Raw genomic sequence first — 26,328 nt, 5'->3', positions numbered from 1 at the left:
TTTGCGGCCGCGACCAGTTGATGGTCGGTACTAGGCACGACCTGTTCGGCTTGCAGCCCTCCATTGCGATTTAGCTCCCTGGGTTGTGGTTCTTGATTGCGTGTGTTATGGAGGTTCATCTACTATACTTTCTTGAATAGACAGTGGCGCTTGCGCAGTCATTTTCTCTCTTTCAATTTGTCCCGTCAAGTCGTGTGTTTTTGCTGTCGCCCGACATATGGAGCATCCATGATTTCATCGGCTGCTTGATTTCTTCTCCATTATCTCTCTATTCTTCTGCATGATACCCAGCCTTTGTTTGCTACTTCATACACTTTGTAAATTTCCTGTTCGAGGTGGATAGATCTCACTTCAATAAACACACCATCATGGCGACTCCCTCATCGAAGCCAAACCCCGGAGCGACTCCGACACATCTTACCTCGTCGCCTCGTCCGTCTGGTGCTCATATGGCCCGTCCGATTTCCCACAAATCGCCGTCAACGAGAACGCCCTCAGCTTCCGGTCATGGACACAACCAACCCCCCGTTTCAATGCACCAATATGCTACCCCTCTCGCCGCGACTACCGGAGCGGAGGACCCCGTTACCTTCAGTTCCCCGTCGGCTCTCCTCGCGCTTGGTGGATATAGCGGAATCAGTCCGTCCCCCGCCGGACACGATGGTCTTGTCGGCGCAGGCATGAACGAGAACGATATCCAGGCATTGGGCATGCCGGGACTGAAGCTCGGGGGTGCTCGCGACAGCGAGGAGGAGCGCAGAAGACATATAGATGACGTGGTCCAGCTCCTACGAGCCCGAGTCTCGGGGCGGGGTGTGTGCAGGGAGGGTATTGAGCGACTCAGTGATCTCGAAGGGTTCGAGTCGATCTGGCAGGAAGACAGTCTCAGCATTGCGGGGAACTTTGTCGATCTGGAGATTGACTTCCACCGGGGGTATAATGTGGTGAAGGATGTTAGTTTAAAGTATGCGACGCCTGATGCGCAAGATGGGGAACAGCGTGACGAGGCTACGGCGGTGCTCAAGCGCGATCTGATACAGTCGCCGGAGGAAGGAGACCGGGGTGCTTGGAAGTCGTTGCGTGGGTTCCATGAGAATCTACAGTGGCTTGCCAAACATGATCGGCTTAGTCAGGAGGTTAATTGTTTCGAGGCCATTGAGGGTCTTTACGAGAGCTTGAAGCGCGTGTGGGAGGCGGAGTGGAAACATCGCAAGTTTGCAGGGGTGTACGACCATCTATGCAGTGGCTGGGTTGGCCAGCCGTGTATGCACAAGGGGAGTCGCATTGGACTCGGTTTGGATTACTGGGTGCAGCAAGCACGGGTTCTGGATGCGAAGGAGAAGCAGAAGACGTCGTCTGATGCGATGGTGGTTGATGCGACGAATGGACAGCCGTCGGATGATGAGCCGGGCAGTTTGGAGGGGAAATGGAGTATCGTGGTGGAGTGCGAAGAGGGTTACCCATCTCTCCGTGTGTCGAAGGACTGGGTTGGGTCCGAGGTGTTGACGGGCGTCAATAACAATGACAATGGGCCGTCGTCGAGTGAGGCGCATGGGTCTGAAGCTGCAGTTGTCAATTGGGTTGATCCGCCGGCGACGTTGACCAACAACCAAGGTCACCCGGACGCCATGGCACTCGACTCGAACATGCTGGGTTCTTCTGCTCCTAATCGTCGATTCGTGGCGAAGTTGGAGCCGGCCTTGGATCTACCTATTCTGGCAGCATCTGATATCTACCGGCATCTTGGAATGCAATTGCCGCAAGAGTTCAAGATGGTCACCTACGATGGACTCCTGGCCCCGGGCTGGTCGCCTTTATCGGCGGCAGGAGCTATGGGTTTGGGGCCCGAGGAGGCCTCTCAGCTTGAGCGGAGGAGACGCAGGATGTCGGTTCAATCGGTTGACAGCACGGGCAAGCCGTGTACGAAGCATCACAGCTACACTTTTCAGCCGTTTGAGTCTGTTGCTGGCCGAACATTGAGGGATATCCCATTTGCACACCCCCGGCAACTTGCAGACATTATCCCGGTATGATTCGGTGACTCAGATGTGTGTGTCGAGACTACTGACAGATTTTTTCTAGATCCTTCGCCAGTACGCCTTTTTGGCCAATCTTATCCGCAGCGTTTTCAGCTCCTCGTACAAGCCCGATGAGGATAAACCCGCCACGCCAGCTGATTCTTCGAATATCTCATTCAGTCCACCCAGGTTTACCGATGGAAACTCGAAGAAGGATGTCATAGTCTTGAGCAATGCCGACCCGAACGAGAAGAGGCTTGATGCATTGCTGGGAGGCTTTGAGAAACTAGCATCTTCGCCTAGTGCTAAGGGTAAAGGCCCTGTTGGGATTGGAAACGGGAACTCTGGTCTCAATTCTACTGTTGATGATGTCAAGGTAGACGTAACGTTGCGGACGCAACTAGGACAAGCACCGGTGATCATGCTACTTTTTGCGGTGGATCAACCAGACGAAGCGTCGGAACCTGCCAACGTGGAGGCGGCATTAACGAAGGTGTCCATTAGTCTGGAAGTTGGACTGAACGGCCGGATCTCCGTTGTGGACATGACGGGTCTGTTAGATGACAATAACGCTACCACCGCAGACAGCATGGAGGATACCCCAGAGAGAAAGACTCTCGAGCTGCAAAGCAAAATCGCAAATGTGCTGGAAATATCACAGGACATTGGGATCTTGGTGGAATGGATTACACGATGGGCGCGGCAGCGGAAGGGCCGCTGAAACATGCCGCGGAGTCCAAGATAGTGAGGGGGGAGGGATACGCATCGTCCACTGCGTCGGAAGTGGAGAGCGATCGATCTCATCCATCGGTCTAAGCGGTGACGCAAGCTGGGATATCCTCGACCAGGAGTCGCACTAATTCAGACGTGGGGACTTGCCGAAGATTCGACCGATGTTCTGGAAGCAGACTCGGCCCATTTTTTCCTGGATTACGGTCTGTGCAGTATCTGCGTGGGATGGGTGCGAGAGGCTGTCATACACCAGTTGATCCCAAACAAAACCAACTCTGTAACACCCGATTTTAAACCACCTGATATGGACTGGAGCATGTGAAAGAGAATCTAAGCTTAATGCGATGCAGTCCTGTACAACTACTGGGAAGGGGCCATGTGTTTGACCATGGTGACCCTGTAGGTGTGGAGCTAGATCCGAGGCAACTTGACATGAACTAACAGTGGAATGACGGTCAAATCGAACAAACAATTACAACATTACCAACCAGCTCACCGAAAATTAGTAGTAAGACAGAAGGAGGATGAAAATGTACAGTATGCCAGACCGGAAAGCAAAAAGAAAAAAGCACCTGACTGTCAAAGTTCCAGAGCGAGGGTTAACTTACGTGGGTGTCTGTCCATCCGGCCCATCTGCAGGGGCAAACACAAAAAAGAGGAGCCTCGGGAATCTAGACCAGCCTTGATGACAACTGTCCTAGCATTTCCATACGAAGTAGTTAACTAGTTTAACCAATGGACTTGTTGTAACTCGCAAGTCTATAATATAAGAATCCACAATTACCTATAGTAGGGTTATACCTATTAGTAGCTACTGGTAATTAGAATCGGCAAATGCCCAACTACAATAATAATAGTAGTAGTAAGTCGAGGCGGTATAGATCGATCCTCTGAAACCGATCAACTGAGTCACAAGCCAATTGAACCAACCGACCGCCACATTATTTTGACTCTTTCCAAGCGAAAAACAAAAATAGAGTATGAGGGATTAAATTTTAAAGCTCAACCCCAACAACATGCAAGGAGGGTTTTGTCTACTACTTACATTGGCTACTACATGTGCTTGAGAATTCCCCTACTACTTACTGTACGTATGTAAATATGCGGAAATAAATCCCTCTCTTCATACCTCGGAAATTGAATTGAAACATTGCAAAGAAAATACGATTGAAAATTTAGATGTTGTCTAAGTCACTATGTATGTATGCATCCCGTGTCTTCCTTTCTGTCTACGTCTTCTTCTTCTTCTTCTTTCCCCTAAAATGATGAAATCAAGAAAAAGGGTAGAAGTTGAAGCTCGGACATTAGTATTATGCACTAAAATAAAAATTTTATCCTGGCGGCACTCCCTCCCCCCCTTTGATCAACTGCGCGAATTACTCTCCCTGACTGGCTAAAACTGGATGCCTAACTATGGGGAATTTGGGGGTAAGTGTCAGGTACTTAGTTTAGACTAGGCTTTTGATTGAATTTTACACTTTGTTGAGGTATTTTCTTTCATTCATTCAATTCTTTTCCTATTTTTTCTTTCCCTTGTTTGTTTCTCTTTTTATTTACTTTACTGTTGATATTGAATTAATTTTACATGTATGTATGTTATGTATGTATGTATGTACGTAAGCTTCTTTGTTTCTGTTTCCGTTTCACGGGTATATGCTTAGTCCCTCCCGGTTACTTCACTTAAGCATGTAAGTATACTCTAAGTAGATTCCGGTATGGAATAATGCTAGCTGAGTAAATAATACTTCAGCTACCCCATATTCAGGCACCGCATGATACATACATACATACATACCTGCAATGCAACAAAGCTACTACTACTACTCCGCGGCCGAGATCGCTGCTGTGGCTGGTGCTGATGCTGGCCCTGGCCCTTTCCCTGTCCCTTGAGGACAAGACCGACTAACTAATCGGAATCCCCGGGCTTGAGTCATTGATACTACCTTGCTGAAGATCGTTTTGCTGTGTGCAAAACAGCTACCTACCATCACTAGTATAGTACCTCATCATCTGCAACGACATTAAGGTTTCTATTCATGCAGAGGAAGTCTCCAGACCCTATGGAGTACCTGGGTTTGTTGCTGTGAACTACTAGGCATGTCAATATGACCTGTCATTATTGATGTGATATTGGATGTGTCGTGCAGATGGGCTAGGCTATTGTATTGTTGGTGCCGGTTTGGGGTTGGTTCATTAAGGTGGTGTAGGTATGTAAGTATACGAATCTGGTAGTTGATGAGTGAGTGATTTGTCGTATGAGGATTGGATTATGAGGATTGGGTGGTGGTGATGATGAGCATGATTTTCTAGAGGAATGTGATGTCTGCGAGATGGGATGGCATTCGAACGTGTCGATTGATCGGCTTCGGATTGAATGTGGTTGGATTTCTCGGAACTCTGGGGGTGTTGCATGTGCATGTGCATTTACTTCATATGGCGACTCAGGGATATCTTCCGAAGGATCATGATTGTGAATAATGGATATTACTACTACTAACATCAAGCTTCTGTAGGGGAAGGAATGGTAGGATGGAATGATATATGTTTAGTAGTAACGAGTCTATATAATGGTGAAGTTGTGGGTGCTTGGTGAAGGTATATAGGACTCCGTACTACTGAACAATATCACGATAAGAGAGCTCAGCGTTATAGTAGTCTAGTGGGTTAATATCAATACCATTCAAGTAAAGCGCAAAGAAGCAAACAACATTGTATCTCCCAGTTACACAAATGTAAATCGCATCTCACCTAATCGCTCTGGTCGGCCCGAAACCAGTCAGCGTCGTTTGTCATGACCACCGGCTACCAACCAATGAGAAGGCCACGATAAGCATCGCGAACTGAAAGGGCGTGATCTACAGACAGAACCATGTTCTGATTAGTTTTATCGTCCGTTTCATTGAGGGGTTAATTCGGAAATGGGGGCTTTGAATTCTTTTTCTGCTTGGCCGGTGAGGGATATATTGACTCTTGATATGCTGAGAGGCTTGCATCGTGGTCCGCCAGTCCACTGTTGTGACGCCCGAACCCATCCTTGGTCTGCTAGTTTTTCACCATTTGCTGCAGCTGTTGGTCAGTCCGGCGGTGGTGAGTAAGTTGGTCCACTCGTACTCGGCATTACCGTCCGTGTATATGCGGTTGCATTTTTTCTACTTTGTGTATCATTTTCATTCAGGGGGGATCGGGCTACTGTATCAGGATGAATGTGAAACTCGGATCACGATCAGATACGAGTCAAGAAGGGTGGTGATGGTAGTGGTCACTTGGATTGTGTACTGTGTCGTCGGCTGGAGGGCACTAGACCCATCTCGGCTAGTCATTGTGCAGCGCCACAGTCATTGATGGCTCAGTTCCTGCTATTCTCGCTCCCGTTCTATTCTGGGGCGCGGCACACAGCCCGGCTTCCAGATTCGCACAGTAACCGGGAGAATGTGTTGAAGGAAGATGACGCTTTTATGGCGCACAGTTTAAGACACTGAACCTGATGTCTCCCAAGTGGATTCCAGGCTATCCTGCCCAGTTCTCCAACAATGACATCTGATACCTCATGTTGGCATCACCGTGTGGAGGCCAGCCATGACGTCCACAGGGCTGATCGGAAACGCAGCCACTCTCTCCCTCGCGGATTCCTGAAACTCCCGACTTGGCCTCTCTGTCATTTGCTGCAGCACCCCTTCCACCCACCCCCGGCAGACAAAGACTCGCGGAGAAAGGGAATGACCAAACCCACGATCGGACACTAACAGACGAATGGGTCACCGCAGAGCATGCGGATGGGAAATCCTGGGGTTGACAAGGATGCTCTAACTCAGGAGTAACCTCTTTTACCCTTCTTCCCTTCTTCCCTTCCCCCCATCCATTCATCCGCCGTTCATTTGACTTTTTCCCTTCTGGAACCGTTTTTCCCTCCAGGCTCGGCAGAAGAGGCGGTGCGCCCACGAGTAACACACCGTACTCACATGATATTAGTCACAAAACCTAATTATAACTCCAGTTAACATGGAAACAGTGGCCGGTCTCGGGGCTGGCGGGCGGCTCTCTTGCCATTCTCCCTTCAAGGAATGTTTTGCCACGCCCCACTCCCGGCAAATCAGCCAGTCGACTTGCGTTGCGAGGCAAGGCATCCGGGACATGACCTCTCTTGGGTTTACCCGCTTGTGTGTAACTGTATTTCATGGTGGTAAGCTGTCAGACTTTGTATACGCAATGTACAAGCATCATTTGGACAACTGATATGAGTTGACGGGGGGCTGAAATGGGAACGGGATATTCCACCGGGCCGGTAGCCTGGATAAGGGACAATAGTTCGATCGTGATGCCTTTTTTGAGAGTGCTGTGCGGAAAGGGCAAAGCGTCGACCCAAAGTGTATTGTCCATGCGCGATTAAAAGGAAATGAAAAGGCCGATAAGTGAAAAAAAATCAGTCGGCAGGCGCGCCATGATCCACCCACGCGACTCATGGCGGGGTTTGAGGGGCAGCCACTGATAAGGGAAATCCTCCCAATTTAGATAACGGCAGGTACAGGATTTGCGTATTGTGAATGGAACGAATTGTGTATTGGCGCTTACACGGAAGTTCGTGATTTGTTTCCTATCAGGCGCCCCGGTAATTCATCCGTGATATCTGGTCACAACAAGTAGACACTCAACGCAAGCTTCACGATAGTAAGTAGTAGTGGTAGTCAGGCAATGCACTACTGCCATCCGCTTCAATATCCCCCAAATTGCAACAAAGATAAGCCGGGAAAGATAGACACCGGTACCTCGATATGTCTTTCCTATCATTGCAGCCATCATGTCACACCTACCAATAGGATCCCATGTCAATGCGATTAGGCGCAGGCAACGTTCGAGCTATTCGGGTCCTGCAGCTGATATGCATCGGAACCGACCACTGGTTGATAATTCCTCTTAGCAACTAATTGCTGTCGCTATCTCTGGGTAACGAAAGGCCAGAGAGGGAAAAAGTGAGGGATCAGACAATATCATGATTACTTTTTGTGTTGGAGGGTGGGAGGACAAGGTCAGCAGACATGATTGTTCGAGATGCGGTGTGCATAGAGTTGATAGTAGAAAGTACGAGATAAGTGGCTGTTATTTTCTTATTCCTTATTTTTAATCCTGCCCTAATAGTAGCTGGTAAGTGCACGGTGGGAACTCAAACAGGAGTGGTCACTTCTGTTTTCAGATCACCGTCGCGTGGGGTGGGAAGATTATCTGGGGAAGGAAGGGGGCAACCGCTTTGCGGGTTCGAATGAGATTGCTGTGATTAATACTCTCAGTCATGGATGAATCCCAATGGAGGAGAGTACTGCCTATCAAGGTTCAGATAGTCTGGATTACGACTTTGTGCTTTCTAGGAAATTATCCGACTGCAGTAGTGGCCTTCCACGGAAGGTTGTCCTGGCAGACAAAAAGAAGAAAAGAAAGACGGGGGAACTTTTCCCAGCTGTTGCATCAATTTTACCCGTTTGGGTAATATTGTTTCTTTCTGGACCCGGATAGGCATATCGGTGGATAAGGTGTTCCCATTACCCGACATGGACAATCCCATTTTTTCATGGCTAATGCAATATCCTGCCATTTTCACCGTTAGTGATGAATCAGTTTTCCATTAGCAAGTCTTGCGTGAATTTCAGCAAGCCGCGGACATGCCCACGCTGGGAAAAAGACCGGCGTACGTAGACTTGATATCGAAAAAGCCACTGTTGGGTCTAGTCCTTACAATGGATGGGCGATGGAAATAGTGGCGTAACAAACCCTGGTCTAACCTGCAGCCTTGCCGCATTCATCTGGTGTCAGTTGAATCTGACTTGAATGATGGGTAAAGTTACATTTCACTCATCAGTTAAGCAACAAAAGTTGATTCATAGAATTTAATTAAATCACCACATGAAGCAGTGATGTCCAATGAAGCAAATACGAAAAAAGCAGCAAATGCGACCTCAAGGATCGCCAGAAACACAACTCCTCGCATATTGAATGCGATCGGTGTATCCGGCGAAACGGACGCGGTGGGAAAGAAAAGTGTAATACGAAAGCGGATGCCCAGCAACCGAAACGCAGCCCGAAGCTGTGACGGTAATTTTCAGAGTTATTTTTGTGAATTTCCAGATCCATTTTTGTCTGGGACTTTTTTTGCCCCCCTCCCCAGCAAAAGCCCGCCTTCCTGATTCTCTTAAATTTAAAGGATATCCCTCCCCACCCACTGAACCGCTGACTTACAATCTCCATTCCTCCTCACTCCTCTCTCCGCCATCTTTTATTCCAAGCTTCTCTCTCTTATATCTCTGGGTCCTTCCCCTCTCTCGCTATCAACTCTGCCCTTGACCAATCTTTTGGATTGTCTCGCGTTTATCGTCATTGGACTTGATCACAAAATCAAAGTCAATCGTCTTTGAACAAGCTTTGCGTTAGCAAGCTCAATAACCACAAAAAAGAATTTATTTTAATTCTACATCACACACACACACACTTCACAATGGTATGTCCTTACACTTCTAAATTTTCTAATTACTTTCTTTTGCTTCCGTTGCTTTGCTTGCCTGCCAAGTTTTGATTGAGAACTACTCGCTGACTCACACTTTCTCGCTACAGTCTTCCGGTGAAGCAACCGTCATCTCCAACACGGAGAATGTGCGTTCATCTTCTCATTAATACCTTGCATAATCTTTCTTCAGCCGCTTTGCGGTTCTGAGGAAAATGCATACTGACTGGCTGGAAACAGCTCATGAAGTACATGTCCCTCGACCAGCGAGGTACCGTCCAGGCTGAGTACATCTGGATTGACGCTGTCGGTGGCTGCCGTAGCAAGACCAAGGTATGCACTTTTCTTTATTCCCTCGACTTCCTTTATTCACTGCACGCGTGTGGAGCCGGGCGTTGTCCTGGATTGAGACGAGGGACCCGTCGTTATCATGGCTCCCTCGAACACCGATAAGCCCTGCGCACGGTGACTCGATCCTGCACGCGCCGGCTGCACCCACCCGCCGCACGTGACATAGCGCGTCTCGGGCTAACCCATCATCGTGCTTTAGACTCTCTCCAAGCCTGTCACATCGGTCGATGAGCTCCCCGAATGGAACTTCGACGGTTCATCAACGGGTCAGGCCCCCGGTGACAACTCCGATGTCTACCTGCGCCCCGTCGCTATCTTCCCCGATCCCTTCCGCCGTGGTGACAACATCCTCGTCCTCTGTGAGACCTGGGACTCCGATGGAACCCCCAACAAGTACAACCACCGCCACGAGGCCAACCGTCTGATGGAGATCCACGCCAAGGAAGAATGGTGGTTCGGTCTGGAGCAAGAATACACCCTCCTCGGCACTGATGGCTGGCCTTACGGATGGCCCCGTGGTGGTTTCCCCGGTGCCCAGGGTCCTTACTACTGTGGTGTTGGTACCGGCAAGGTCTACTGCCGTGACATCGTCGAGGCTCACTACCGTGCTTGCTTGTACGCCGGTATCAAGATCTCCGGTATCAACGCTGAGGTCATGCCTTCCCAGTGGGAGTACCAGGTCGGTCCTTGCGACGGCATTGAGAGTGAGTTGACCCATACCCGTCGCTAACTTGAGCGTATCGATACTAACTATACCTACAGTGGGTGACCACCTGTGGATGTCCCGTTTCCTCCTCCACCGCGTCGCTGAAGAGTTTGGTGTCAAGATCTCCTTCGACCCCAAGCCCATCAAGGGTGACTGGAACGGAGCCGGTCTCCACACCAACGTCTCTTCCGCTTCGATGCGTGCTGAGGGTGGTATGAAGGTCATTGAGGCCGCCATGAAGAAGCTCGAGGCCCGCCATGTTGAGCACATTGCCGTCTATGGTGAGGGTAACGAGGAGCGTCTCACTGGTCGTCACGAGACCGGCAACATCGACAAGTTCAGCTATGGTGTTGCCGACCGTGGTGGCTCCATCCGTATTCCCCGCCAGGTCGCCAAGGATGGCAAGGGTTACTTCGAGGACCGTCGTCCCGCCAGTAACGCCTGCCCCTACCAGATCACCGGTATTATCGTTGAGACTGTAAGTTCTTCTGAATCTGGAGATATATGATTACGCAGATGACTGACTGTTTTTCAGCTCATGGGTGGCAACTAAATGCGTTACATACCGTTTAAAAATGTGAATACACTTCATATTAGCGCTCGTATACCCTCCGGCGTCGACAGGGAGGTGGACAATAGCGCAGCCTGGCACTCTCGGGAGCAGACATAGAATTTCTTTTTCATTCTTCAGCTGGTAGTTCGGGACTCTTCATTTACTCTCCGCCAGAGCTCGCCTTGCGTTCCTTACCCTCTGCTGGTTTTGCATTTCGTTTTCTTTCATTACTTGGGTCATGTGTTACGTTAAGCATAGAGGACTTCGGAGGAACCGACAGTCACTTGAAAATAAACTGGTGGAACGTGCTTCAGGCATGCACCGGAAGGATCAGAGAATAGATTAATAGCCGACTTATCACAGTAACATAGTGTGTCAATACAATCATTGCCCGACGGGCTGGACATGAGACTTCTCCCTCATCTAGACGACTCGCGGTATCGCTGCTGGCATCTAAAACAGGAAGAACTTTTTGACTGGCATTAAGTACATACATACAGTGATCATAATCGTTTATACTATAGATATATAGACCGCTCTCATCAAAGAGAGATGGATCCCCCAACCCGACCCCACCCTCCATGCACACAAACCCCATGCATTCCCCATCTCCTCACCGCGCCTTCTTCCAAAACTTAAACATCCCCTTCCCCAACCCATCCAACCCCCTCTGCCTCGCCTCCCTCCTCGCCGCCCCATCCACAATCTTATCCTGCTCCTGCTCCCCACCCTTCTTCCCATCAATCACCCTGACAAGAACCTGCATTAACACCGCCGCCAAAATACTCGCACACAAAATCCCCACCATGACCAGATTACTCTTCCGATACTTGGCCCTTCCCGGCGCCTCGTAATCGCTCTTCCACCCGGAATACAGCGCATATGTCGTCAATATACTTCCCAGGTTACCCCATCCGGAAACAACCGCTGACGCAGTGGCCACGCCTACCTCGCCGTGGCGGCCTTGGAACACCTCCGCGGTCCAGGTCATGGTGATGGGGACGGTGGGGCCCAGTCCGAAGCCGACGATTAGGAGGCCTCCGTAGCGGGGCCAGGAGTTGGTGTCGGTTCCGGCGTAGGTGGTTAGGAGGAGGCCGAGAATTTGGAGTAGGACTGGGATGGAGAAGAAGAGGGCGCGGTGGCGGTGGAAGCGGTCTGAGAAGGGGGTTACGAGGACGATGGCTATGAGGTCCATCTGTGGAATTTCAGGTGGGTTAGTGGTAAGAGGGGGAGCGGGGGATGATAGGGAGGGACGTACGATCCAGATCGGAGCGGAGAGAAGACTCAGGTCAATTCCGCTGAGGGAGGGGTTGATTGCTTCGATGATTACCGTGGCGTAGCTTTGGACGCCGATGCCTACACCCACGACGCCGAAGTACATGATCAGGAGGGGCCAGAGACGCCAGTCCATGAATACGCGGGCGAGGTCCATCCAGGTCCATTGCGCGCGGTGGTATACGCGCTTGAGATCATGGTAGTGGATTTCGGCGTCTCGGCCTGTGAGGGCTGGGGGACTGCGCGGGAACCACCAGAGGTATTTGCGGTGTGGGGGTTCGACGCCTGGGGCGAGGGGTCGGTCCGGTAGCCACCAGAGGAGGATGATGCCGACGGCGATAGTGATTACGCCGTAGACGAGGAACATCCATTGGAAGCCGACCAGGCCGCGCTCACCGTCCATTTCTTGGAATCCAGCTGATACCAGACCGACGACTGCGGCGGAGACTTGCGCTGCGGTGTAGTATTGGCCGATGCGCTTGCCGGTGCGCGATGGCGGGTAGAAGAGTGTCAGGTAGTAGGTCATGCCGGGCCACATGCCTGCGATGACGATTCCTAGAAGGAGACGGAGAAGGCTGTGGTTGTTAGCTGCTGTTGCGCGGGGAGACAGGTGGGTTGGGAACGAACTATAGACTCCATGCGGCTTTCATGGCGGCCATGCAACTGCCAATGACACCGACACTGATGACGATGCGACTCATCCACACGTGCGGACTCAGTCGGGTCATTATGAGGTTGGACGGCAGGTCGAATACGACGTAGCACACGTAGAACAGCGCCAGACCTGTAGAGATTTGGTGTGGAGTAGCGTTGAGGACGGAGCCGAGATCGTGACCGGCGTCGGTATTCATGGTTTGCGCAAGACTGACATTGGAGCGCACTGCTGCGCAAAGGAAGTAGAGGACCCAGAATGCGGGGATGATACGGAGGTCCAATTTTCTATTCAAGGTTAGGTGTGATCGCACCTAGGAAGGAGATGAGACGGACCTGTAGATGCGCTCGATTTCCTCAACATCGGGCTCGTTGTTCGGTTCCGCGTCGCCATCATGACTGCTCAATGATCGCTCTTGGATATCCTCTGCGCTCAGGTCCTTTCCCGGCTCGTGGGCCTGGGATGGCGCTTCCATCAGGGACATGATGGAGTGTCTGCTAGGAACTCTTGCGAAATAAAAAGAAATGTTAGTGCGAGATCCGGGGAGACACCGTCGACGCCACGGCTTGGGACTTACAAGGGTGAGCGAGACGGTCGTTCTTCTAAAAGCGAGAAAAATGGTAAGGAAACGGAGGGTATAAAGTGGCTGATAAGGATTGCTCAAGCAATGCAGCTGGGCACCCCGCACAGACGGAGCTTCGTGGCCAGTGGTGTCACGGTGGGAGAAATCGGAAATATACGATCAAGATGGCAGTGATCAGCCCTAGAAGAGATTGCATGCCTGGTTAGTTGGGTGGATGCTGCAAGCATTGAGTCAAGCGTTGAGGAAGAAAAAAAAGCGGGGAGAGCTCTGAGCATGTGCACGGATCGGAGGACCGACTTTATCTAGTAAGTCTGGATACTAAAAGAACTTACCTGAACTAAGACGGCCATGATGGAGATGCTGAAAAGGCAGAAATGAAAGGATTTCAGGTCAATCGCAGCTCACTCAGTGAAAAGAGGGGAAGAAGAGCTGAAAATGCAAGGGACAGTGGAATTGTACTTGGCTGGCTTTGTCCTGAGGCAATTGCCAAGCGATTGATAAAAAGAACCGCAAACCCAAAGCGGAGAGAGACATGAAGCGGACCAACGATGGCCCGAGAAGAGTCGATCCTCACGAGAACAGCGACGGTTTCGGCGGATAAACAATTGCCATGGAACGAATCCAGAGGATCCAGAGCAGCACCAAGAGGATTTGCCAGCCGACGGTCGGACGAATCCACTTTCGCGGTTGATGTGCTCAACAAGTTTTAGTTAATCAACAATCTCCTTCAGTCCGCAATGAGTCACTATTCTTCCCCAGATTGAGAAGTCAAATTATACCTACCACCAACTGAGTAAATTCAACGGTGTCGCTCAACACTAAAAGTTAAAAAAGCTTCAATCCGATGTCGGTGCTTTCCATTCGTCCGGCTAAGAGGCCTGCATCCTGCAGTGTCATTGAGGTTGCCGTTCGATCTGCAGCTTTCTGTTGCACCGGTCGGTGACTGAATCCATGGCCCGGTGAGCCAATCTTCTGGGCTTATCCATCGTTTCTTTCCTGATCTCTTTCAGTTGATAGAAGTCTAGACAGCGCTCTTCCACCATTTCTGACGTCTGGACCACGGTGAGACCGAGCAGACAGACTGGCACCGATAGGCTCCACCCAGTCATGGGCAGCAGATGAACGGGCCTGAAATGGGGAACCGTAATCCGACGACATTAGAAGTCGCGCACTTAAATTTCTATTCAGTCCTTTAAGCTTGGCTCCCCTCAAAATAGTGACCGGTCTGAATCCTTTTGTAACTCTGCATAAATCGAAGGGAGTTAGAAGGACTTGGCACAGTATCCTCTCCGTTTAGACAAGAACAGCTTATCTTCCTGGCGCAACTGCCCCTTCCCATGGATGCAGGGAACCATCACTAACCCAGCCAGCGAACCTGACGGATCCTGCACCTTGTTTGCGCCTGGAGTCAGGCCAGCTAACCATTAGCTCGTCAACAGCTCTGCTGTTGCTGTTAATCGTAGGGAAAGTATCACCGCCATTCCGAACATGCAAAATTGGATAGAGAGAAAGATGCGCCACCCGGTATCACTGCAGTTTCCCCTTATTCTCCAAACCAGGAGCTAGCAAGCACATATAAACAGCCTAGCAAACAAGGTTTGCACGACTGTCTGTACAACATGCTATGCTTATGTATGTCATCCGATGAAAGAAAATACTCGGTTATCGAAGCGACTTGTGTCACCTTGCTATCGAACGAGGGCCCATTCTCTTCCGCGTCCCTACTATTTATGGAATCATTAAAAGCTTCATCGTACAAGTTCATAGCGGACGAGTGATGACCTAGACACTATCATCAATATGTAGTATATTGAGCACTAGACAGAGTCAATCAGTATAGGCTCCTTCAGATTGAGAGCTATCGATAGTCCACGAACAAGAGAACTGCAAGATGCGTACAATAATAGATGTCCAAATAGCGAACCATGGTGAAATACAAATCACTCACCAAGTATCAGAACACTCCTTGTCCACTACCGCGAAACCAGATTGGAATCAGAATAGTGGGCGAAGGCTGGATTAGAGTCTATCAAACCGGGTAATGTGTTGGTATGAAGGCTGACTATGCTCTTGAGGAAGCTGCCGGAGCAGGTATCCATCACTTCTTAAGTTTGTCACCTGATTTGGTTTTATTCTTTTGCGATACTTGCTGTTGCCTCAGGCTGCGCAAGTAATTGCAAGCCCTCCTGTAGATGGGCTCAGTTCTAGTAGAGCAACATACGTTCTAGACCAGTTCATTACGGCAGCCTGGACCGCTCCATTATGATGCCAAAGATAAGCTCCTTTCTTGGGAGTGTCCACAATGACATCCATTTATCTTAGCTGCATGACCGTGCAGTATCGATGCATACCTCACGCAAGGGGCTACTCCTCATGAGCTATATTGGATGTAACATCTTACTGACCGGACTGGGCAATACTCATCGAGCAAGACTTAGTCTAAGTTAAGCATGAAGACAAAACTAGCATGTTTCTCGGTCTAAATACACGGAAACAGTCGGGGTATAAACAAAGCTCAGCAATTAGGGCCGCACGGCCCATGCTTGAATCACTAAATCATTATAGTCCTTGAAAGTTCGGACCAAGAAGAAAGCACAGTCGAGTATGCTTATGCCTTCACGCTGCTGGTGTTTTCGTCACTGTCCTTCTCCATATCCTTTGCCCGGTGGCTCAGCACACTCGCGCGACGGACAGCATCGTCTTCCACGTCATCGAGAGTACGCAGGAGCTCACCATGCTTGCCGTACATGTGAGGCTCCTCGTTGGCAACCTTGACAACGTTGAAGACACTGGTTGTTTTGCGGAAAATGCGGTCCATTTCCTCCAGGGATCGACGGGCCGTCTCCGGGTAGAAGAAGAGCACCACTGGGAAGATAAAGGCGTTGCTGTTCAAAGGTTAGAACTGATGATGACAGCAAAAGGGGAGTAAAGGAGATAAAGAGGAACTTACATAACCGCAAAGATGATATAGGTCTGGTAACCAATGTTGTCAAAAGCCACAGGCGTGATCATGACCACCAGGAAGTTGAAGATCCAATTCGATGACGTCGCCAGCGCGTTGGCCGGAGCACGAATCCGCAGCGGCACGACTTCAGCCGGATACAGCCAGGTCATACCCAGCCAGCCAATGGCGAAGAACGTGTTGAATACGAATAAGAAGACGATGCAAGCGATATTGGCTCCGTTGCTACCGATGCTAGCAGTGACGGCAAGGATGACCATAGATATCGACATTCCCGCGGCGCCAAAAAGCATCAGTGTCCGGCGTCCAAATTGCTCAATGGTGAACACGGCAATCCATGAAGCGAGGAAGTATTCCGTTCCGTTGCAGGCTGAGATCAAGCGGGAGTTTTCGAGTGTCATACCCAACTGGTTCTCCAGCACAACGGGGATGTAGTATGTAATCAGGTTAATACCCGAAATCTGTTGGAACATTTGGTTGACGTAGGCTAAGACCACACGGTGGAAGTGGCGGTCCTCGGTCATAGTGAACATGTCACGGAACGAACCCTTGGCCATCTCCAAGACTGTGGCCTTGATGGCTGTGAATTCCGTCTCAATGAAAGTCTCGTCAGCGTCCCCCAAAAGTGACCGCAGGACAGTCCTTGCTTCATCCTCGCGGCCCTTAAGGATCAGCCAACGGGGCGACTCGGGAAGGGGCAAAACGAAAACCAGGATAATGAGGGCGAAGAAAATCTGGAAGGCCAGCGGGAATCGCCATGCCACCTCATTCGGATCGGCGAATAGCAGACCGAAATCAATCCAGTAACTGATGGTGATACCGCAGGTAATCATGGCACCTTCGATCATGACTAGCATTCCGCGATGGTTGGATTTACAGCACTCTGACTGCCAGGTGGGCACGGTAGAGGTGTTCATGCCGTTTCCTATCGACCAACGGTATTAGTATCGCTGCGTTGCAGAACTCACAAGTTGGATATTCTTGGACTCGTTGCACCTACCGAAACCAGTAACCAAGCGTCCAACGATGAATTGCCCGAGTTGGTAGGAGGTACACTGCAGCAAAGCTCCGATACACATAATAAACGAACCAACGAAGATCGTCTTGCGTCGACCGAGCATATTACCAATCCAAATTGTGGGAATTGATCCAGCAAAGCAACCTAAGTTGTACGCAGCGACGACGACACCTTGACAAAAACAAAGATCAGCCCGCGGGCTAAACTAATGATTGGAGCATATCACCGAAGATGGTGCACTTACCTTGGCGAGTCGACTGGGTACTTTGTTGCGCGCGAGTCAAGCTCTCATAGTATTCACCGTTGGTCGCGATAGTTGGGAAATACTTTATGAACGAGTCGAGGGTCAAGAGACCGCCAGTGACACCTTGATCGTAACCGAACAGCAAGAAATCCATACCAGCGATGACACTGATAGCGATTTGCAGCTTGCCTCCTGTGAGGCCCAAGTATGACCGCGCCATCTTGGAAAGACGGACTTTCGCACTCTCTATGGAAGAATTAAGCCCAAGTTACTGTATTCGGTTGAGACAGGAACTGCGTAGTTGAAAGTAATTGAAAGAAGCCAACACCGCACAACACGAGTGATCAGTAGTCAGGGAGGCAGAGTCATTGGCTGGAAGGAGTATGTATGCGCTGGCGGAAGGAAAGTGAAATGGAAGGGAAGAGATTGAGAAAAGAAAAGAGATCAACCAGCAGGTTGCACGAGGGGAAGCGGACGGGGGGTTTTAAATAGAGCTGGAGCCTCAAGAGACTCGACTTGTCGCAACGGTAGGTTTCTTCTAATGACCGATTGGGTGGTGGAGAGCTTGAAATGTAAGTAATAATATTACCATTCGGGAGAAGTCAGGCCAGTCGAGAGCATCCGTGCAAATTACTAGCTAGGTTCAGTGAGGGATAACTACTACTAGTGGTTAGTAGTAGGAGGGACGTTGGTACTCCGTCACTAGTACAACCACCCAGAGTACACAAGTACCATGCGATTTGACTTTTTGGAAAGTAGAGAAATCCACTGGATGAGACAAACGAAAAGATGGGATTGGCTCAGGATGACCTGGAGGGACTGCAATCGATCAGGAAGCTGCTTCTCGAATCCTGCAGCTGATTGGCCTGAGCCACAGAAGCCTGGAGGGGAAGTTATCCCCACAGCTGCCACTCTCCGGATCCAGAGACTGATATTATTTCTCTACAGACACAGTACAGTTTTCTGCGTCCGAGAGCACTTGCTAAAAGAGGTCCCTCCCCGGACCCATTGCTCAGGAAGTTCCATTGGCTCTTACGACCAACGGAGGAATGACCGTTCCCCACCTGGCCTCCCCCAGGCACACACCATCTCACACCATTTTGGAGACCAGTTCAGATGAAATGACGAGTGGTGGGTGGGTTGCCCGACTCCTTCTTACTCCACCTCCACGATGAGCGGGCGTCGCGATCAGCGGGGGGCTGAATTGGGGGCCGCGTCTGCTCAGACGAGTACTAGATTTAAAACTAGTAGTACATGGGTAGGTATCAGTATGCTACTTAGGCCTAGTGGTGGTGGGAGTAAGCAACTTTCCACCCAACGGTCGGAGGCTTCCTTCGATGCCGTCATGGGAGTCGGGATGCGCAGGGGACTAGCCGTTTCTGGAGAAACCGAGCACGGCGGTCGCTTCATCGTGGAGTGTTTCAACCCGCGGTTGGACCAGCTCGGATGTGAGTCAACCGAGATTGATATACTGTTTTGTACTTGGCAAGTCATATTTCTGGTTATTGTCCACTGTTGGGAGCTTGAGATTAATCCTACAGTGATTTTCGTGTAATTTGCTTTTCTTTGAAGCGTAGATTAACATTACATTGTCCGTTCTGTATGCGGGTGGATTGCGGACGGCAGGCAGGAATATGAGCCTCCGGGGCGGCTAACTGCGATCTGGGCGTTGCAGTCATCGTCATCGGCCAGTTCGCGTGGCTTCTCGCGTGGGCAAAATCAAGGAAAATGGAAAGGATCGTAGGCAGAGGGCACTGAATCTAATCGTCATATTTCTTTGCTCATTTGACGGAATAGCTAATTGCGAAGTATGCTACCGTGTCATGGCTGTCGTGTGTCGTCCGGTCCCCGTGGACCCTTTCCGTCGATGGAGGGAAGATAGAGAGATCCGGGCTGATTATTCAGAATCCGGGGTTTTTGGAGACTCCGCACAAAGGGACCGACCGCTTTACCGCTTCCAGTAAGGACATTCCCCGGCTCTATCCGCCTCGTGGGCGTTTGCTATCGCGTCCTCCTTGCTTGAGTGCTTCAAGTATTGTGGTGTGGCACAGCTGGGCTAGCGACATTGTACTCAGGTCAAGCACATTATTATCAACTGATGGTATGCAGAGTTCCATTAGCTCTCTTGTATTCTTTTCTTGGCCAATATAGGTATTTGCTCTCTACAGTAAGGCATCTTCTCCTCGACCGAGACTTCTGCGGGCGACCGTCTCGTGTTGTCCCGTAATATTCTCGTTGGATGGGGCGCCTAGTCCCCAGTGGGTCAGGCTGGTCTGATGCCGACCAAACCTTCCCTTTCCCCTCCGCGCAGTCGGGGATTCCGTGGGAGAGCATTAATGAATATCGGCCTGGTGCATGCGGTTACACTCGCTAAGAGTTCGTCTTCTCCAATCATGGTCGGTGTTCGGTTCAATTAAGCTCCACTTCGCTCAACAAGCCGCTTCCTGATGCCTCCAGGAACCTCCCTAGGTCACTCTGAGTCGTCTGATGAAGTTATTATTTGCTACAAGCTTGCGGATGAACCAACCAGATAATTGCAAACATGCAGTCATCATGTCGGTTTGACAATAAGGAAGGCCGCCGGGAAAGTGCAGTTACACCGACCTCAACACCGACCACAAATGTCTGACACAGACCGAACTCCCGCCGGTGTTGGTAACCTTAATCACGGCAGATATGCGCTGGCCCAGACCTGGCCGAAGGTCACCGAAAACATCGGCCCAGACGACGGCCACGGCTTGATGCATTAATGCACTATGTATGCTACAGCTGCCTTCCCTTGCAATTGTTCGAACAATCGACCCCAAATTTCCTGGAAGTCTATACCCGCTCGATGGGTGAAGATGTGGGATGTCAGATGCTTATCCTGAGGAGCAGTCTGGTGGGGACGATTAGGCTGCCTTCAGGGAGGGTGCCCTGCGCCCGTCTCATAGTACGCAGCCCTGGGGACTAGTAGACAGGGTAGACGGGTACGGGGTACCCCAAAGTACTAATGGATAACCATTCAGCTCGCCGGCCGACTGAGGGAAAAAGCGCGCGAGGCAAGCCGGGCACCTCACTGGCCCAAGGGTGGCAACCCATACTCCTTGCTGACGTCCCTCGGGCGGCTTAGCGTCTAACCACTAAGCCGGCTCCAGTTAGTTGCCAAGAGACCAGGCCATTTCATCCAGCAGTTGTAGGACTCTCCATCATCCGTGAAACTGCGCTCGGCCTCCCCCCGCAGTCAGGCTCTTCGGTTGTGGCCGAGCGTGTCTCCAGGTTCTTCTGCGGCTTACCAATTCTGGACATCCCGCGTTTTTCATCGGGCTGGAGAGGGGTGCACAATCCCATAGGCAGGAATTCCCCTACCTCATGTGCATCGTGAGTCGCCCAATGCATCTCGTTTACGGAGTACCAATCTCTGCATCTTCCCAGTGTTCACCCGTCGCTTACCTTGCCTTATTCGTGGACCGGCATGGCAGCGCCTTGGTTCTTTCCTTTCTTGGTCGATAGTAGATCACCTCGTGGTGTTCTGACATCCGCGTCAATTCACATGGCAGATTACTAGAATCTAAGCTATCTTTGGCGCTCATCTGACAGACATGGTCAGCTTACCTGACATACCCATCACGATTTCTGGAATGCGAAACCTGATTCCCGAAAATAGGGCAGTCATGTTACACCAAAGGAGACTGACTAATCGATCCCGGTCAGCTGGAACCAGGATAAACTACTGGGTAGATATGCACGGAAAAATTGTACCACTACATCCGCTATAGCTTTTGTTTCAAGAACATCCACTACGCAGACATAATGGTACCAAGGAGGGAACTCTGCTATGAGCTACTGGTCGTCGAACATATTACTGTTATTCGCTCTGATTGGAATGCGGAGTGATGAATCTAAGTGGCTCGGAAAACATTCGGGCGTTCCAGGACTAATATTTGATTTCCTACCATTCTGAGATAGTTGGTTTTGTTTGCGTGTCGGATATTTCCCCAACGATCACAAAGTAGAGACAATTGGTGGGGCTACTAGAACGGATTGAGTTCTTTGGCGTGTGCTTCGGCGCTTGGATCAGGCTGGTGGTCTTGGCTCGACAGCGCGGGATTTTTGTCCCCCTCACAAAGGGAACCTGTGAGTCAAACTGGAGATTCATGACTAAATGGATTCCAAGTTGGATGTAAGCACCCGGAGCAACCGAGGATGTGCTTGCGTCCCGAAGACATCCCTCATGGATTTCAGGCGATGCCGCATACTAGTGACCTTGAATCCGGGGTATTGTGCACAGCCCAAGGTTCGTACACAGGCCACCCAACTCAATACAACCAAGCATATGCGTACGGCTTGTGATTTCGCCAATATATGTTAGCGCACCAGCTACTCATACCAATATTCCTAGCGCAACCTGCTCATGCAATACACCTTTCTACCTTGGGCAGTACCGTGGCAGATCATCGGCGCCCACTAGCCAAGGATGAGCCACCGAATCAACCACCCAGGCACTAACGTACTATAGGTACATTCAAGCTAAGCCGTGGCGGCCAAAGCTAGGCTTGAATGCGCGATGATGTCATTTCATTTCATTCGAACTTCCTTTCTCATCGTCCTCTGTCTCGGATACTCGGGCAACAGACCAAGCAAGCGCGGCCGTCAATATCAGGAACGATCATGGGATCGCTTTTTCGACATACCGATTGCGCTTACCATAAGATTCACCAACAATGAGAGTATATGTAAGAACTTCTGAGCAAATATCAGGCAATTGGCTTCGCGGATATATTCCCCGGTGACCATACACGATTTCCTGTATTTCTCCAACGCACGTCTCATTCGAGCCTATTGACAGCAACAATAGTTCCGATTTCACGATCCAGACAACACAAGCTAGACAGTTCACCGGAGAAATAATTTCCCTGGCAGCCACTGGGAGATCCTGCTCTCAGCTTCCCAGAACTACGATTTATATACTAATCGACCAAGACCCCACCACCATGGCTGGCACATGAGCGGGCTCAGCCGCACTTCTCCCGACATGATATTCTCCCTGAAAGCTTGAAGTGATACTAAATTCCTAGACTCCGAACCTACTAGACGAGATGCATACTGACTCCAACCAAGATCAACAGTCATGCGGGGCGTATGGGGGCCAGACCAGACCACGTTGCGAGTATGTCTTGCAGATACTTAGGATTTGGTCAATCACAGGGGAGTAAACAAGTAAACCCACCTCCTGAACCTTGAACTAGCCCCGCAGCTGAGCTGTGTCTCTTGCGCTAAATCCAATCCAACATATGCCGTGACTGGTTCATGGAGCGGGAGTAAACAACTCACGATACTGGCTTTGCCAGACACCATACAATAGTCAATATAGACAGAACATGAGTAAATGCCATACAGCGCAAAAGCAAATTCAACGCTCATTCAATAAGAGTAAAAATTAAAAAAGGAAAGAAAAGAAAACAAGAGCATCAAAAAGTACACCAACCCTTAACAAACCGCCCCGCAAACCTCCTCACACTATCATCAAACAAGTACAACGGCACCACCAACGCCAAAACCACCCACTGCACAGCAGCCAACTCCCAAAAAGCCTTGACAATGCCATCACGCCCCACCCAACCAGCACCCGAGACCGTCACTCCAAACGCAACGATATTCTTACCCGCATTGATGAGCACCATGGCCTCGCTTCCGGACTGCGGATACACATCCATGATATAAGACATGGTGACTGATGGAACGAAGACAAGAGCTGCTGCTTGCATGGCGTATGCGGTGGCAGAGACGTATAATGATTTCTCTCTTGCGATTGCGTACGCGAAGAGGATCAAGCCTGGAGGTGCGATCAGGAAGGGGACGATGAGTGCGGGCATGCGGTCTTTTGGGTGGTGGGTGTTGTTGATAGTGGTGGTGGTAGTGGTAGTGTGTCTTCTGTGCGTGGCGGCCCATCTGGCGAGGAGGTCGGTTAGGGGACCGGCGATGGGATAGCCTATAACGATGCCGAGGAAGGAGGAGAGTGTGTAGACGCCGATTGCTGAGGAGGAGAGGTGGTATGGTGGTGCTGAGAGGAACTGGGGGCTGATGGCGGAGATGAGGACGATTCTGGGGGTGGTGCTTGTTGGTTAGCTTGTAATATATATAGATAGTAGCCTTTGGACAGGAGATGTACGAGTAGGAAGACTGAATGATTTGCGAACAGAGAAAGAGTATAAATTACCCCGAAAGAAAGATGCCATAGGCGATCGTCGCAAATAAAGCAATCGGCACACAAAGGAACCGAAATGGGAGGGAAAACTGCCCAGGCCAGCATTTCAGTCCTTCAGGCTCGAGACCGCGATCTCTAAATGAGATTAGATCCTTCCAGTAATTCCTTGGAGAAGGTTCGTTCTCTCTCTGTTCGACAGTTTGTTCCACCTTCTTTTCGACTTCAGCGGCATTGCCATTCCCATCTTCGGCAAAGCAACGCCGGAAGGTTGTTTCAGGCAAGAAGAGGACTGAAGTCAAGAAATTGACTGCACCGAGGATCGCGCAAACGACGAAAAACCATCTCCAGCCTTTGTCACCGATAACAAACCCGGCGATCATAGGGCCGACTTGAGATCCAGCGCAAAGCGATAAGGCGAAGAGAGCCATGGCGGTTGCGAAATACCGCTCCGAGAAGAGATCTATAGTACCATACAACGGGTTATATAAATGAAAGGTATACAGACAAAAGACTAGTCGAAATGTACTTACTTACCAGCGATAATAGACGGTCCAAGAGCCTCGACAGACCCAGCCCCTAGATTACCAATGAAGGGAGCTCACAGGATAGTAGTGATTGTAGGTACTACGCACCAAATGAAGCCACGATTCTGGAAGCTAGTAGATCTTTGAAGCTATTCGCTTTGATACTCCATGTGCATCCGGCTAGGAAGACTAACATGGAGATCAAGATCACTGGCCGCTTACCGATGCACATTGCTGTCGGCATCCAAAAGAGGTTGGAAATTCCGAGTGCGAATACAGGCCAGGCGACAAGGCCAGTAAGCGTGTCAAATTCGACGTGGAAGTCCTGAGCCAATGCAGCAAAGCCTGTGGAGAGGCCTGCTGCGTATAGGTTTCCGATGAAGACATAGAAACAAATGTTCATCAGGATGGCGCAGCGGAGTCGGGTGCTCCAACACTAGTGCATCTTAGTACTCGGATTGTTTGATGTAAGAGGATCTGTATATAGACGTAAAGAGTACCTTTGGGTCATTAGAAAAACCAGGGTCATTGTGCATCTTGATGTAGGGTATGTATCTGGATCGAGGCAAAATCGCATTGGCAACTCGAAATATATGTATGTATGCAGTTCCATTTCGTCTCCACATTCCGGACTCCCAGAGTGAGCTATGCAAAATCCCTCAAGAAGTCTACTTGCTCTAGTAAGTTCTTGTGCATCAAGATCAGCGAGTTCTGTCATTTGCGCATTGACACCTACGGTCTGCTCTAATGGCTTGCTGCATGATCGTCGCTTCCCCATCGGCCCCTTCGGCCCCGTCGGGATCTATAACTTCAGATGTTAGAAAGATTCTTGGATTCTACCACTAGGCTTTCGGGACACATCTATCCCCGCCAGCTTAGCATAAAACTAATTGCCGATCCCCCACCGGCTTCCCAGTTCTGATCGCATTCCGTTGAGAGGGCGGCGGGGGATGTACAGGTGTATATCGATATAACTTCCATCTGACAAACGGCGAAGTAACATAATGAATAGCCGGTGATTAAGGTATCTCTAACTCTCGTGTCCTGTATTCCCGTTTAGAACCCCAGTCCTTCGTCACTCCAACATTGTACACCCTGCCAAAATGGATTACCTATTCTATGACATCTTTAAAGATGGGAAGACCCTTGACGACGCCCCACTCTCCTTACTTCGCAAAGAGTCCGAGTTCGCCTGGGCTTCAACCTATAGCGGGGAGACTACTCGATTCTTCCCCTCCATAACCGACGAAGAAAACAAGGTCAATGGAGCGGTCGTGCATTGGAGAGGCATTGAGAGCCCAGAACGGGCTGAGTCCATTAAGCAGGAGGTGCCGTGGATTAAGCATGGGTTTTCAGACGCCAAGGTCATCCCCATTGGAAATTTCACTTCGGTGTCTAAGCTCTTTCACCAAGGAGGAATGTATCTGCACTGTAAGCCAGTGCAACGTCTGCAGCCTTTTACCACCGACCCGTGTGTGACATGGTATGCTGTTATTATCGCCAGGGATGCATCGTCATACGATGCGTTGTTTGGGGAGAGGGATGCATTGCACTGTGTCAGGCTTTGGAAAGGTATGTAATTAGATCTTTGCGAGAACTATTATGTCTTTTCTTTTCTGGTCCACCAATGGCTCACGGCTTTTCGGAATAGGTGGGATAGCCGAAGAGGTGTTTGATGTGGTTTATCCACAGCAAGGCAAGGTAAATTGATCGGGACTGCGGTGCTGTAACAAGAAAAGGGCTAACTGGTGAAACTCAACAGGTTCTTCGTCTCAAAGCGAATGATAGAGCAGAGGTAAAACAATACGTGGAAGAGATCACTTCCTTGAGCGAAGGTGCAGCAGAGGTGGACATACTCCGAGCGAAATCGCACATGGCCTGGGAGATTTTCTTCTAATCTTGAAGTAAAAGCAACAATAGTCAATTGATGGCCCTACAAAACTTGGGAAGTAGGTGCTGCCGCTCAAATGGCATATACTGATTTTATACTAATAGTAGTAGCTCTGATTAAGTCCGGTAGTAAGTAGGTTGCAGAT

The 26,328-nt window shown here is 50.1% G+C and overlaps 6 protein-coding genes across 6 annotated transcripts; 2 read left to right on the top strand and 4 right to left on the bottom strand.

Annotated features, from left to right (window-relative positions):
- The first annotated feature begins 67 nt into the window (after positions 1-67).
- BO88DRAFT_439777 (glutamine synthetase) lies at positions 68-11,089 on the top strand. The gene is made up of 7 exons (XM_025709730.1): positions 68-2,027; positions 2,083-2,715; positions 9,348-9,386; positions 9,478-9,570; positions 9,788-10,292; positions 10,351-10,772; positions 10,830-11,089. The coding sequence occupies exons 1-7, from the start codon at positions 369-371 to the stop codon at positions 10,845-10,847; spliced, it is 3,369 nt and encodes a 1,122-aa protein (XP_025568064.1). The 5' UTR covers positions 68-368; the 3' UTR covers positions 10,848-11,089.
- Positions 11,090-11,426: 337 nt separating this feature from the next.
- Positions 11,427-13,694, bottom strand: BO88DRAFT_6625 (putative MFS transporter). Its single transcript, XM_025713041.1, has 6 exons — positions 13,690-13,694; positions 13,352-13,537; positions 13,110-13,278; positions 12,750-13,061; positions 12,106-12,697; positions 11,427-12,042 (listed from the first exon to the last, which is right to left on the bottom strand). The coding sequence occupies exons 3-6, from the start codon at positions 13,256-13,258 to the stop codon at positions 11,461-11,463; spliced, it is 1,635 nt and encodes a 544-aa protein (XP_025568063.1). The 5' UTR covers positions 13,259-13,278; positions 13,352-13,537; positions 13,690-13,694; the 3' UTR covers positions 11,427-11,460.
- Positions 13,695-14,154: 460 nt separating this feature from the next.
- On the bottom strand, positions 14,155-14,763 carry BO88DRAFT_399954 (uncharacterized protein). The gene is made up of 2 exons (XM_025705443.1): positions 14,368-14,763; positions 14,155-14,316 (listed from the first exon to the last, which is right to left on the bottom strand). The coding sequence occupies exons 1-2, from the start codon at positions 14,464-14,466 to the stop codon at positions 14,251-14,253; spliced, it is 165 nt and encodes a 54-aa protein (XP_025568062.1). The 5' UTR covers positions 14,467-14,763; the 3' UTR covers positions 14,155-14,250.
- A 1,019-nt stretch (positions 14,764-15,782) lies between these two features.
- BO88DRAFT_399952 (sugar porter family MFS transporter) lies at positions 15,783-18,097 on the bottom strand. The gene is made up of 4 exons (XM_025705442.1): positions 17,582-18,097; positions 17,320-17,508; positions 16,308-17,244; positions 15,783-16,242 (listed from the first exon to the last, which is right to left on the bottom strand). Exons 1-4 carry the CDS (start codon positions 17,799-17,801, stop codon positions 15,966-15,968), a joined length of 1,623 nt encoding a protein of 540 aa, XP_025568061.1. The 5' UTR covers positions 17,802-18,097; the 3' UTR covers positions 15,783-15,965.
- A 4,915-nt stretch (positions 18,098-23,012) lies between these two features.
- BO88DRAFT_459530 (MFS transporter) lies at positions 23,013-24,728 on the bottom strand. Its single transcript, XM_025711095.1, has 4 exons — positions 24,401-24,728; positions 24,303-24,344; positions 23,781-24,228; positions 23,013-23,665 (listed from the first exon to the last, which is right to left on the bottom strand). Exons 1-4 carry the CDS (start codon positions 24,693-24,695, stop codon positions 23,032-23,034), a joined length of 1,419 nt encoding a protein of 472 aa, XP_025568060.1. The 5' UTR covers positions 24,696-24,728; the 3' UTR covers positions 23,013-23,031.
- A 667-nt stretch (positions 24,729-25,395) lies between these two features.
- On the top strand, positions 25,396-26,189 carry BO88DRAFT_448097 (uncharacterized protein; the record flags this gene model as incomplete). The annotated part of the gene is made up of 3 exons (XM_025710418.1): positions 25,396-25,864; positions 25,944-25,993; positions 26,055-26,189. The coding sequence occupies 3 exons, from the start codon at positions 25,396-25,398 to the stop codon at positions 26,187-26,189; spliced, it is 654 nt and encodes a 217-aa protein (XP_025568059.1).
- Between the last annotated feature and the right edge of the window lie 139 nt (positions 26,190-26,328).

This window comes from Aspergillus vadensis (genome assembly GCF_003184925.1).
Source record: "Aspergillus vadensis CBS 113365 unplaced genomic scaffold BO88scaffold_1, whole genome shotgun sequence".
Lineage (NCBI taxonomy): Eukaryota > Fungi > Ascomycota > Eurotiomycetes > Eurotiales > Aspergillaceae > Aspergillus > Aspergillus vadensis.
The sequence above is the reverse complement of the archived record's forward strand: the minus strand, read 5'-3'. Positions and strand labels throughout refer to the sequence as shown.